The sequence below is a fragment of the Andrographis paniculata genome, unplaced genomic scaffold, assembly GCF_009805555.1.
Source record: "Andrographis paniculata isolate CXL003 unplaced genomic scaffold, ASM980555v1 Contig18END, whole genome shotgun sequence".
Taxonomy (NCBI): Eukaryota; Viridiplantae; Streptophyta; class Magnoliopsida; order Lamiales; family Acanthaceae; genus Andrographis; species Andrographis paniculata.
The window spans coordinates 650,275-663,707 of NW_026137468.1; the positions used below are offsets into that span (position 1 = coordinate 650,275).

Sequence of the window (13,433 nt, forward strand, 5' to 3'; positions counted from 1 at the left end):
CCAGTGGTCCCTCCCTTTCTGTAAGAATACCGACAACCAGATCATTGCCCTAAACTGCTATCAATATCGTTCTATCCACACCTATATATACATGATACATATATATATATAATTATATATATATTCATTGGCAACGACTCAGTGAATACGTACGTATATATATTGCATGTACGTATAACGTATTTCTCTCCATGCCTTCTTCTTCTTCTTCATCTGCTTAATCAAATTGAATCCTGCGGCTTCCGATCGACCATGGTTCAGAAGAAGTTTCGCGGCGTGAGGCAGCGCCATTGGGGATCCTGGGTTGCAGAAATTCGCCATCCTTTGCTGTAAGATTCCAATTGATTTATTTTGATTTGATCCGTCGAGTTCTGGATAAACCCTAGAATTGGATTTAACCCCTTTTTTGTTTTTCTGTGTGATTTGGCGGAATTGTTGAGAATTTGGGGTTTAATTGCTTAATGTAGGAAGCGGAGGGTTTGGCTGGGGACGTTCGAGACGGCGGAGGCGGCGGCGCGGGCGTACGACGAGGCGGCGGTTCTGATGAGCGGGAGGAACGCTAAAACGAATTTTCCGGTGGCGGCGGAGGAGGATCAGAACAGTGACGTGGTTTACAGCAGTAGTACGAATTCTCCGATGCTCCGGCCACCGTCGTCGTCGTCGCAGCTGTCGTCGATTCTCAACGCGAAGCTCCGCCGGTGCAGCAAGTCGCCGTCTCCGGCGTCGATGACGTGTCTCCGTCTGGACATCGAGAGCTCGCACATCGGAGTGTGGCAGAAACGGGTCGGGTCGCAGTCCGATAAGTCCAATTGGGTCCTGACAATTGAACTTGGGAACAAGAAGAAGGATGAGCATCATCGTCCGGTGGGGAATGGCTGCCCGGCGCCGCCAGCAGCCGCGGCGGAGGGTTCGACGGTGGAGATTAATGGGGTTGCAACGGACGGTGTGGATGAAGAGGAGAAGATTGCGCTGCAGATGATTGAAGAGCTTCTGAATTAATTGAAGATTATTAATTATTTATTATTTTTCAGTCACATATATAATTAGTATTAATTAAAAAGTTAGTGTGATGGTACTTTGAGAATTTGCGTTATGACCCATTGGTGATTAATTAGTATATCTGAGAAATTAATTATATATTGTTCTGATTGTGGTAAGGTAACTGAATGATGTATGTGGAAGATTCATTCAAGCTCTGTCGCTTCTTTAATGTGGGAAATGATGACATGTTTCTGTTCATTTATTTATTTAAGTAAATGGGACTTTGAGGTAATTTTATATAAAAAAATAACTTGAATATAAATATATTGTAATAAAAGAATTGCATAGAAGTGTAGAACATTCAATTTTTGTTAGTATTATAATACTAATATAATTATTTTGAATATATTTTAAAAATAAATTATATGTTTTTTAGAATAATAAAATATTTTTGTTGTTAATATTATAATAATATAAATATCAATATTTTTAAGTATAAATATTATTTTTAAAAATAAACAAAAATCATACATATTCTTAATGATCATACTCAAATTTTAAAAGATCTGATCACTAGGGATTTCATTAGTATTATTAATATAAATATTATAATATTTTTAATTATAAATATTTTGAATTTTATTTTATTTTTGTAGAAAAAAAACCCAAATCATACGTATACTTAACGGTCATAATCAGATTTTAAAAGATCTGATTACTAATGATTTGATTAGTACTATAATAAAATATTTATTAATATTTTCTAATTATAAAAATTTTGAAAAATTATATATATTTAAAAAAACCCAAATCATCTATATGCTTAACGGTCATAATGAAATTATATATATAATGGTTTCGTTAATTACAAGTCACCGACTCAACTCAAATACATACTTGGATTGGGGGAGAAGAAAGAAATGATAGGGAAACAGAGCAAGAGACGGAGAGAAGAGAGTGCCCACGAGAGAGAAGAGGAATCTCGTGAAGAGGAAATAGAATCTGTTTCGTCTACCCCGTCGGCCGCGATAAGAAGAAGTATGTTCCTAATCATCATATAGAATTTTCGTTTTCATTTTCGTTTTCGATTTCCATTTTCCGTTCAATCGCTCCTATTTTGCATCTTCTAGAATTTTCGTTTTCGATTTCCATTTTCCGTTCAATCGGTCCAATTTTGTAACTTCTTTCATTCGATTTTTGTTTTTCCTTCTATAGGTCCGATTTTTCAGCTTTCTTCGTTCGATGGCACAAGAAATGGAGAGAAAAGGAAAGAGACCTCTGTTCGGTCTCTGTTCCGCTGTGCCGGCCGTACCGCTGTGAGTGTATACTTGTGCAATTGGTTTTCTGTTCATTTTCGATTCTATTGGTCTGATTTACAATTTCTTTAAGGTTTGCACTGTTTACATTTGGGGCTCATGAAATTTATGGTACTTAATCAGCTGATAAAGATAAGCCCACAACCTGAAAAATCTTAGTGCCGATGCACTTAATCAGCTGATAAAGATAAGCCCAGAAGTTGTTGAACAACACCAACCAGCTGCTATTGATTACCTAGAGGTGATAAATACGGTACTTTGATTTATGGTATAAAATTTGAACTAGTAGGCAGTAGGTTTGTTTGGTTTAACCTCTTATTTTTTTATAAGGGTTTATATTATTATTTTTTATTTTTTTTATTCTTGTTTCTGTCCAGGACTAGATGACACCTTTTCAATTTTATGTTACAAGGCCTCACACTGTTTTCTTTACCTCTTTTATGCCATAGGTGTTCTGCAGGGTCTTTGGGGAATCTGGGACTGCAAATGGGAAATATCCTGCCTCACATATTACTGGGAAGTTGTGTGATGTAGTAGAGGCACGTCCGGAGGACAACACAGTGAAGTAGGTATCTAGTTTCCTAATGCAGATTATAATTATGGTGCAATTATATTTTGCATGGAAATTATGTATTTTTTGTGGCCAACTTTGGTTTATTGATATTTGGAAGTCTTTGTTCTTTGTGCGCTAAAGAGGTGTTTTAAATTTTGTTCAGCCTTTTTGCAATCAATTTATATCTTTCAATGCTATTCAATGCAACTGATTTCCTGTCTAATTTTCTTCATCCTGCTGGGAATATTGAATTGTCTGAATGGATTCTTACAAAGATGTCACGAATGTGATAAATTACTTCAACGAAACTCTCATATGTATTGATTGTGAACTGCATGTTGAGGCTTAAGTAACTTTTTTGCATGAGATGCCTTGATGTTTGCAACTGATGATTTGGTTTGATGCTCGAATAATTCTAGAGTTATGGAATACTAGTTCTTATTTGATAAATTGTGAAAATCAAAGTATTTAAAAGGTTGTGGAGTACTAAACAAGTTGTTGTTCAAAATATGTTGTTAAGCTCTTCGGTGTTGTGATAGGACTTCATTGCTGCATGTTTGATGTATAACTCTAGTTGGATTGTCATGATCATTTGTGTCTGTATGATAAATCAAAGAGAAGCGAAAAGAGAAGGAGGAGACAAGAATATTATAAACCAAATAAACCAAAGAAAAGTCAAGGAATAATTTAGCAACTCCATCCTCAATGCTCTCAAGAAGCTTCCAACCGTTAATTATATGACATCGGAACTGGTTGCATAGCTGCTGCTTGGGCAAACCTTACGAGAATTGGTATGTACTTTTCTTTCAATTTGTTTTGATCAAACCGATGCTTCTTATTGCCGTATATTTTTCATTTTGTTGAGATCAAACTGATGACACATCACATGAGGTTGGTATGAACTTTTCTTTCAATTTTTTTTGATCAAATCGATGCTTCTTATTGCAGTATATTTTTCATTTTATTGAGATCAAATTGATGCGCACACTCTCTCTATGTTGGTTGAATAGAAAACATGGGGACACCTCACATTGGGAACACATCATCTCAAGTGGGGGTATAATATATGTCTTCTTGTTTCTGCAGCGGAGAGTCAAGGAATAATTTAGCAACTCCGTCCTCTACGCTTCTAAGAAGCTTCCAACCGTTAATTATGACATTGGAACTGGTTGCATACCTGCTGCTTGGGCAAACCTTACAAGAGTTGGTATGTACGTTTCTTTCAATTTGTTTTGATCAAATCGATTACCATAGATTTTTTATTATATTGAGATCAAATTGATGCACACTCTTTCTCTATCTTGGTTGAATAGAAAACATGGGACACATCACGTGAGGTTGAAGGGGCAAGATTTAGAAACCAAATCTGATAAGAATTGGTATGTAATTTTCATTCATTTTTTTGGGGTTGATGCTCCATAGTAAAATAGTGGGTTTAGAGGGGCAAGAAGAGGCCAAATCTGACATGAATTGGTACGGAATTTTTTATTTTTTTATTTTTTTCATTTTGTTGGGATCAAATGGGTGTTTTATTGTGCCAAAACTTTTGTTGGGATCAATTTGGTACATTTTTTTCTCTATATGAGGTTGAATAAAAAATATGGGACACATATGAGGTTAGTGGGCAAGATTTAGAAGCCAAACGCGATAAGAATTGATATATAATTTTCTTTCATTATTTTGGGATTAAATTGATACTCATTATCACAATAATGAGTATGGGAACACAAGTGGGGTGAGGGGGACAAGACTTAGTACTACAACTCTTTTGTTTTGTTAGGATCAAATTGATGTGTTTTATTTCTATTTGAGGTTGAATCAATTACATGTGGACAAGTACATCACGTGGGTTTAGAGAGGCAAGATTTAGAGGCCAAGTTTGACAACAATTGGTATGTAATTTTATTTCAATTTGTTTGTGTCGAGTAAATATTCTCTATTAATGGAAGCAAATTGTTTTGCAAATAATCCTTGGATATAAGCAAAAAATGTATACGCAATAGTCTACACTATTCGGATGCAAATTCCAGTCAGCTAGCAACCTGCACTTTGGATACTATAACTCTTAATATTGTTATTGTTTTTTTATACAGTACGATGTTGCAATGCTTGATTTGGACCATCTCATTGATATTCCTAATCATCCAATCCGTACTACTGCAAATAAGCCTATTTATGTTTTTTTTTTTCAATCATATACTTATTTTGTGATCTTTCTATACATGCGCTTTTCTTTTGTGTCGAGACCAGGTGTACCTGAAAGTTTGGACGATGTGTTAGGGATAGACGATCCTGAAAGCCTGCGTACCTATATGGACATTGCTTTTTTAATTTGTTGAGGCATGTATACTTCATTTTATATAGGCTGTCTATTTATTATTGGGGCATGCTTGAACTGTGTGTTTGCTTTTTATTTAGGATAGACATTCGCGGAAGTTCAAATATTTTGTTTTGATTATGTTTTGATGATTTGTTTGGGGGAGGCATGCCGTTACCCATGCATATATGCTTTGATTGTGTGCTTATTATTTATCGGGTGCAAGTATGTTTGAGCATGTATACTTTGATTGTGTGTTTATTATATATTGGGGTTGGCTTCCTCAAAAGCTTGCATATATGCTTTTATTGGGGATAGGTGTGCCTAGACGCTTGCATGTCAATTTTTGCAGGATGTGTATCATTTTTCAGGAGTGTACTTGTTTTATGTTGAGGGCAAGTATTCCTGAAACTCTGAATGCTTTTAATATATGCTTCCATATATTATATGGCTTCCTCAAAAGCTTGCATATATGCTTTTATTGGGGATAGGTGTGCCTAGAAGCTTGCATGTCAATTTTTGCAGGATGTGTATCATTTTTCAGGAGTGTACTTGTTTTATGTTGGGGGCAAGTATTCCTGAAACTCTGAATGCTTTTAATATATGCTTCCATTGTGTGCTTATTATATATTGATAGCATGTCTGCCGGGATCCTATATCTAATTTATTGCATGCATTATAGTGATAGCATGTGTGCCTTCATATATGTTCTCATTGCATGCTTGGCATGTGTGACGGAAGCCTATATATAACTTCTTGTGTGCATTCAATTGATAGCATGTGTGCCTCAAACCTATAGAGGATGGATCTATACGATATATTATTGAAAATATTGTATAACATATTGAGAAGTTCGGTATTTATAAATTTATAGGTATTATACCAAAATTTTAGTATGAAAAATACAGTATATTGATTTTTTTTTTTACTATTTTTCTTATATAAAAAAATATCAAAGCATACTATATACCATACTAAAAAAATTGGTATTTATAAATCCATAAAAATATTGTATTGAAAATTTTGGCATCTCTTAATACATGTCCATACCGTATGGAAAATTTCAATATGGCAAGTATATCAAAATAAAAACTATGATATACTAAAAAATTTGACGGACTCTCTGTAGTTCTTAGTATAATTGTTTGATTGTGGGCTTGTTTTATGTTGGAGGTAGGCATATTTGAAAACTTTCGTATTTATTTTGATTGTTTGCATTTTTTGTTTAATTTATATGTTTAGTTGATTTTTTTTGGAGTAGATACGGTAAAAGTAAAAGTTGCATATTTTTTTGAATGTGTTTTTTTTTTGTGGCTATTTTAATTGTATATTTATTATTTGGAGTGCCCGAGGATGTAACAAGATTGGTTGTGTGTTTATTGTATGTTTTGTGTATGTCTTATCTATTGGAGGTAAATGTACCTGAGGTTAGTGTTTTTGTTTTAATCACAATCACATATATGATAACGTTTGGAGTAGACACGATAATATGGTTGTTTTTTTGTTGAGGGCATGTATGCCTTAAAGGTTGCATATTTGTTCGGATGCCTTTTTATATTTGTGCTTCTTGCGTATTTATTTTAATTGTATGTTTATTGTTTGAAGTGATCGGAAGCATGTAATAAGATTGGTTGTGTGCTTATTGTATGTTTTGAGTATGTCTTGCTACTTGAGGTAGAAGTGCTCGAAATTTATATTTTTGTTTTAATTACGTGCATGATATTGATTGGGGTAGACACGATGAAAGTAAAAATTATATGTTTGTTCAGATTATTGGTTGCTTTTAGTTGAGGGCTTGCGTGCCCTAAAGGTTGCATATTTGTTTGTAATGTGTGTGTGTTTTAATTTGTGGTTGATGTTGCATATTGATATTAATTGTGTATTTATTATTTGGAGTGATCGCAAGCATGCAGCAAAGTCGGTTCTGTACTTGTATGTTTTGAAGGCAATTGTACTCACAACGGTGTGTATCTTTGATAGTTGTCATGTCTTATCTACTAGGGATAGATACGGTAAAAGTATATACTTTTATTCAAACTATGTAGTTACTTTTGGTTAAGGGTTTTAGAGTCTAAACGATTGCATAGTGTTTTTTATTTTTATTATATATATATTATACACCTTTTTTTTTTTTTTTTTTTTTATTATGATTGTCCAAATCTTCTTTCTATTGGGGCAGACGTAACCAAGGTTTTGGAGTAGACATTGTAAAAGTATAAGTTTGTCTATCTATTCCGATTGTGTGGTTTTTTTATTGTGGTTTTTTTATTGGGCTCCTTAAGGGTTGCATATTTGTATATTTGTGTTTGTTGATGCGTATTTATTTAATATGTGTGTTTATTCTTTGGAGTGCCTGAAAATATGGAACAAGATTGATTGATGCCTATTGTATGTTTTGAGGGCAATTTTATTTAATACATCTTTTATGATTATTCATATTTTATCTAATGGGGGTTGTAATTTTGTTTTAGTTACATATCTCAAATTGTTTGAGATGGACACTATTGAAAATTTTGATATCTATACATTCTTTCTCAACAATGGATACAAAACAATGTTGGGGTTGTGTTTTTGTTTTAATTATGTGACCCCAATAAAGATAAATATTTATATGTTTGTTCGGATTATCTGGTTGCTATTAGTTGAGGGCCTACGTGGCCTCAAAGATTCACAAGATTCACATTTGTTTGTAATGTGTGTATTTTTTTTATTTGTTGTAGATGTGCAAATTTATTTTGATCGTGTATGTATTATTTAGAGTGATCGAAAACATGCAAGAAGATTGGTTGGGTGTTTGTTGTATGTTTTGTGGGGAATTACTCGGAATAGTGTATATTTTTTTATAGTAGTCCATGTCTTACCTATTTGGGATAGAAACATTCAAAGTTCGTAATTTTGTTTTAATTACGTATCATTTAGAGTGAATATGGTACAACTATGTATTTTTATTCCGACTATATGATTGCTTTATTATAAGTATTAAAATTTTCGGCTGAAAAAAAATATATATATATGTTTATTCTCTTTGAGATGTGTGCTACATTATTTTGTGCATGTATGTAAGAAATTTTAGGAGAACTATAATTAGTGAATGATTAAAAAGTATATTAGTAAAAATTGTATATTTATTTCCTAAGATTGTTGAAAAGAATTTTTTTTTATATAGGTATAGAAAATTGCTTAAAAAATATAAAAATAATGAATATATAGTATATTAATTCTTTGAAGAAAATATGTTGGAAAAAAAACATAGAAAAAACAAAGTCAAGTAATATAAATAATTATAGATTAGTATTAAAATAATTAAATAGTTTAATTAAAATTAAAAAATTATAAATTATAAATTATAAAATTTAAAATTTAAAAGGTAATTAAAATGTATAATACTTTTTAAGAAAAAAGAACGGACAAAACGGAAATGAGAAAAACTAATATTTCACGTGAGATCGAGAAAGTATAACTTAACAGGTAACAAAAATAATGACATATTTTGGGAGATTTATAAGAAACATTATTTAGGTTTATAAAATATTACATTAAAATAATATTTATAAGTAATTTTTTATCAAATGCTCAAATTAAAACCAAACAAACTTATATAGCCTCAAAATATTGATTTCTTATGTTGTGCTGATAGTTATTGTCGTGTATAATTGCTATTAAATTTGAAAATTTTAATTTTTTTAAAAAATTATACTCCCTCCGTCCCACATAATTTGTCTATTTTCGTCCGTCTCACATAATTTGTACATTCCTTTTTTGGAAATATAATTATACACTTTAATCTCATTTTAAATTTTATAATTTTTTTAATCTTAATTAAACTATTTAGTTATGTTAATTTTAATTCACAATTATTTTTATTATACGATAATTATTTTTACTAATATATTTTTTAATTACTTGTTAATTACACTTTACCTAAATTACACGTTAATAGACCCATAATTGGGACTGAGGGAGGGAGTAATAAATTAGCAGGCTTGTTCATCAGTATTTATTGTTTTTAAATAATATTAAATTAATTTTTTTTATTAAAAAAATATGAAATTAAGAACTGAACGGTGTTGGATGTGTTTCGTGTATACCGCCTGTAATTATTATGATTATACTAATCTTAACTGAATGACCCAATCAAAACCATCGGCAATTATCGTGGAACCGCGCACACCAGATTGTTGAATAAACCCCAAATCTGCTGAACCAAAACCCTAACCTAAAATCGCCACGCGAACACCTCCACCACCATTAGTTTCTACTTCACTCGCCAAACTTCTTTTCATTTCCTGATTGATTACGTTCCTCGCAAGAATACAGATTCCGAATCCTCTCGGTTCGCACTATTGCTATTCCATTGCTGCCTAAATTTTGGATTCCGTCGATTTTTGCATTCCATTCAATTTTTTTTGGTCATTGCATTACACTGCACTGCGATTTGTTGATTCTTATTTTCCGAGACGAATGATTTGGTTTCCGATGGTCTGTATGGTGAGATATTGACGTAAAATTGATTTTAGGGATGTGTGGGATGCTGGGGTTGTTGTAGAACATGCTCTCATCTTTGCGATTGGTTCGCAGATTCGGTACCGTCCCCAATATTGCTCCAATCTCTATTTCTTCTTCTTCTTCATTATCTGTTGAGAAGGAGAAAGCTAGCTCGGTGACAAAGTGCCCGAGAAATCCGCGGATAGAATTGGAGGAGCCTGCATTGGTTAAGCTAAAGAAAGAGAGGGACCCTGAGAAGCTATTCAATTTGTTCAAAGCCAATGCAAGTAATAAAATTGTTGTTGAGAATCGGTTTGCCTTTGAAGACACTGTTTCTAGATTAGCCGGCGCCGGTCGATTTGATTATATAGAGACTCTTTTAGAACATCAGAAGAGCCTGCCGCAGGGCAAGCGAGAAGGTTTCATGGTTCGGATAATAATGCTTTATGGGATGGCTGGAATGACTAAACAGGCTCTTGATACGTTTTGTGATATGCATTTGTATGGTTGTAAGAGGACTGTGAAGTCATTCAATGCTGCATTGAAGGTGTTGGCTCAATCCCGAGACTTGGAGGCTTTGGAGTCTTTTTTGGGAGATTTCCCCTTTAGATACAATATTGAGATAGATGTATATTCGATTAATATTGTTGTTAAGGCTTTTTGTGAAATGGGTGTATTGGATAAGGCAGGATTGGTCTTGGTTGAGATGGAGAAGTGGAGAGTGACTCCAGATGTCATCACTTACACTACTCTTATATCGGCTTTTTACAAGGTGAATCGGCCTGAGATTGCGAATGGACTGTGGAACCTAATGGTGTTAAAAGGTTGCTTTCCTAACGTTGCAACGTTCAATGCGAGGATCCAGTTTCTAGTGAGTAAAGGCCGAGCTTGGGAAGCAAATAAGTTGTTGGGTTTCATGCGCAGCCATAAAAAGTTAGCTTTATGTCCTGACGAGGTTACATATAATTTGGTGATTAAAGGTTTCTGCAGAGCGCAGTTTCTTGAAATGGCTATGCGAGTGTACTCAGCCTTCCAGGGAGAGGGCTATAAGCCAAATCAAAAGATTTATCAAACGATGGTCCACTATCTCTGTAAAGAGGGAAAATATGACATGGCGTACGCTATGTGTAAAGATAGTATGCAGAAGAACTTGTTTCCTAGTGTGGAAACTATCTATAGTCTACTTGAAGGCCTGCAGAAAGATGGCGGAATCAACAAGATACAGAAGGCTAATTTTCTTTATAGCCTTGCATTGAGAAGACAACCTCCATTTTCTGCTGCAGAATTAGAAACCATGAAAGCTATATTGTCAAGGAAGTGAACTAACTTCAATGTAGTGTTAAGTTCCATCCTTCGCTGATTTATCATCTTGAGTGGAGCAGATTTGAAATCATTAGTTTTTGAGGAAAAGTTAAAGGGAGGAATTCTTCCATGCTATGCCTGCATTGAATATCTTCATCTAATTATGGTATTACTGAGGGGAAGCTTGCATTTCTCGTGAGGTTAATTTCTTTGGTTTTGTATTATCACAATTATTTCCGTACATGCTAGTATGTTACTATGCATAATCCTTGCATTTGTTAAGCTTATTTGTGCCTTCTCATATGCATGATTCTGATTTTGATTTTCTGGGTATTGCTGGTCCTGTGCAGATATGTATCGATGAGCTTAATGAAATAAAACCCCTCCAGTGTAATATCTCGGGAGCTCTGCTGGCTAGGTAAGATTGTAAAGCTTCAGCAGTAACTTGTTCATTCTGATACATATATTATTCTTTATCTGATCAGATCAGATAAAATACACATGAAATGTTGACTGCATACCGGTGTTGGGTGTGGTGGTTAAGAGGCTGAAATTTCATGATTTAGTATATCACATGATTTCGCATGATAGATAGACTAAAGCTCAGTGGCCATGCACAACAAGTTTCTTTATTTGCCTGGTTTTTTTGCCAATCAGAGCTCTTATTTCTGTGAAATTTTCTTTGTTAAACCGTGTCTGTAAAATTGAAGATCAGAGCTCTATAAGGGTTTTTATTGATTGTCTTATAGATATAAAAATTTCATTATGCAAATCAGTGGGTAATCCATTTGACATGCTTTTTAGTAATTGTGATGGGAAGGATAATGCAAAAATATATCAAAAAATACCTTATATTTTCTCATTTCAACGAAGTCAAATGGTTAGTGCCTAGAATTCACAAAATGTCCATTATGGGGCGTCGTTTTGCTGGTGTTTGTTATATGCTTTGAAATTAAAAGTCGCAAGTTCCTACAGCTGATTGATCAGTGCTATATTGCTTTGATTGTTTTAAGCTGGCTGTTTTTCTGACAGTATGTGCGGCTTTGATAGTAGAAACTTGCTGAAGGTTTTAATGAGTGAAAAATAAAAATTAAAGTTGAATGTTATGTGCTACAGAGAACCAGAATTCAACATGATAGCTGGTGGAAGCTGTGAGGATTGGAAATGCTTTGTAGAGAAATGTATATTACAAGTGAAAGAACAATTGGCATGTCTGATAGTGTACATAAAATAGGGACCCCCAAGGTTTCTTATTAACCGAATTCTTCTTTGAGAAATACATACACGTGATGAAGGAATAGTTATTCTTTTATTTATTTCATGAAAAATACTTGCCATGCGGACGATTGACGAAATTGTTATTGTAGTCGCGCAGAGAATATAAATAGAAGATCTAGAGGAATATCTTCTCCTACTATTTGCTTTACAAGTACTCCTTCGTTGAAACTGAGAAAAATAAACTTAGAATGTATTTGTAGGTTACATTTTGAGTAATTTAAGTTTACATTTGCTTGATCAGTGTGTCTACTCTTTTGTCTTGAGATGTTTTTGGTGCTGAGAATGTATGTAGGTGCAATTATTAAGGCTTTGTTAACAAAAACCAGGTTGAATAGTAAAGAAATTGAAAGGATATGAAAAGTAAGTAAAGTTGATACTCTTATTTGATAAGTGTGTACTTATTTTAAGTTGTTTTGGATTTGAATTTTCAAAATAAAAAATACTTATTTGAGATTAAATATTTTGTTTAAAATTTAAATGTTGAAGATGGTGTTTTTGTGTGAAATTGTACAGGTGAACACACCAAACATGACCAAAGCATTGTATATTAGTTAAAAATCATCTTTCAGAAAACATTATAGGCATTTATTTTATACATTCTAACCATATTTTATTTTGATATATTAAGATTCATAATTATCTATCACTCCATATACTAATTTATATAAATATTCCATAGTATCAAATAAATAATACATACAGAATTGTACAAATAAACTTACATTCTATGCTAACCTAATAAAATAGTCATTGCCAAGAATGAAAACATAGATGTGACTCAAAACACAACATCTTAAAGAAATAATTCTTGTTAAGTTCTTGCCAAGCCAACAATTAAGACCATCTTCATTCTAAATGGCCAAAGCTCACTAAATACACTAAACAATACGAGATTTGTTATCCACCCGATCGGTGAAAAATTATTATAATTAAATAATTATTTTATTTAAAAATTATTAATAATAAAAATATTGAACAAAAATATGTAATATTTCACATTATCAATAGACACTAGAGTGGAAAAAAATGAGAAAGAAAAAAAAAATGTTTGCGCTCTCTTTATGCAACAATTTTAGAAATCTTTGTTATTATTTAATTTTCACATCAAATATTATTATTATTATTATTATTATTATTATTATTATTATTATTCATAAAATATAGCATGAATTATTATTATTATTAACGAAATTTCAAAAAC

At 32.9% G+C, this 13,433-nt stretch overlaps 2 protein-coding genes across 19 annotated transcripts; both read left to right on the plus strand.

Moving 5' to 3' along the window:
• The first annotated feature begins 148 nt into the window (after positions 1 to 148).
• LOC127241056 (ethylene-responsive transcription factor WIN1-like) lies at positions 149 to 1,216 on the plus strand. Its single transcript, XM_051259950.1, has 2 exons — positions 149 to 329; positions 468 to 1,216. Exons 1-2 carry the CDS (start codon positions 253 to 255, stop codon positions 997 to 999), a joined length of 609 nt encoding a protein of 202 aa, XP_051115907.1. The 5' UTR covers positions 149 to 252; the 3' UTR covers positions 1,000 to 1,216.
• A 645-nt stretch (positions 1,217 to 1,861) lies between these two features.
• Positions 1,862 to 13,254, plus strand: LOC127266558 (pentatricopeptide repeat-containing protein At1g80150, mitochondrial). Of its 18 annotated transcripts, none has more exons than XM_051296901.1 (11): positions 1,862 to 2,019; positions 2,197 to 2,297; positions 2,421 to 2,538; positions 2,747 to 2,862; positions 3,467 to 3,641; positions 3,937 to 4,061; positions 4,164 to 4,229; positions 4,663 to 4,742; positions 9,685 to 11,154; positions 11,305 to 11,372; positions 12,071 to 12,699. In XM_051296901.1, exon 9 carries the CDS (start codon positions 9,717 to 9,719, stop codon positions 10,971 to 10,973), a length of 1,257 nt encoding a protein of 418 aa, XP_051152858.1. In that variant the 5' UTR covers positions 1,862 to 2,019; positions 2,197 to 2,297; positions 2,421 to 2,538; positions 2,747 to 2,862; positions 3,467 to 3,641; positions 3,937 to 4,061; positions 4,164 to 4,229; positions 4,663 to 4,742; positions 9,685 to 9,716; the 3' UTR covers positions 10,974 to 11,154; positions 11,305 to 11,372; positions 12,071 to 12,699. The 18 variants fall into 18 exon arrangements, 10 of the variants coding, with proteins under 10 accessions (XP_051152858.1, XP_051152832.1, XP_051152801.1 ...); XM_051296875.1 differs by having other exon boundaries at positions 3,937 to 4,057; XR_007842179.1 differs by lacking the exon at positions 9,685 to 11,154 and having other exon boundaries at positions 3,937 to 4,057; positions 12,071 to 12,668.
• The last annotated feature ends 179 nt before the right edge of the window (positions 13,255 to 13,433 follow it).

Coding starts and splice junctions, on each gene's coding strand:
- LOC127241056 (XM_051259950.1), top strand. CDS start 253: ATGGTTCAGAAGAAGTTTCGCGGCGTGAGGCAGCGCCATTGGGGATCC. Junction 330..467: donor GAAATTCGCCATCCTTTGCT/GTAAGATTCCAA, acceptor TGCTTAATGTAG/GAAGCGGAGGGTTTGGCTGG.
- LOC127266558 (XM_051296844.1), top strand. CDS start 9,717: ATGCTCTCATCTTTGCGATTGGTTCGCAGATTCGGTACCGTCCCCAAT.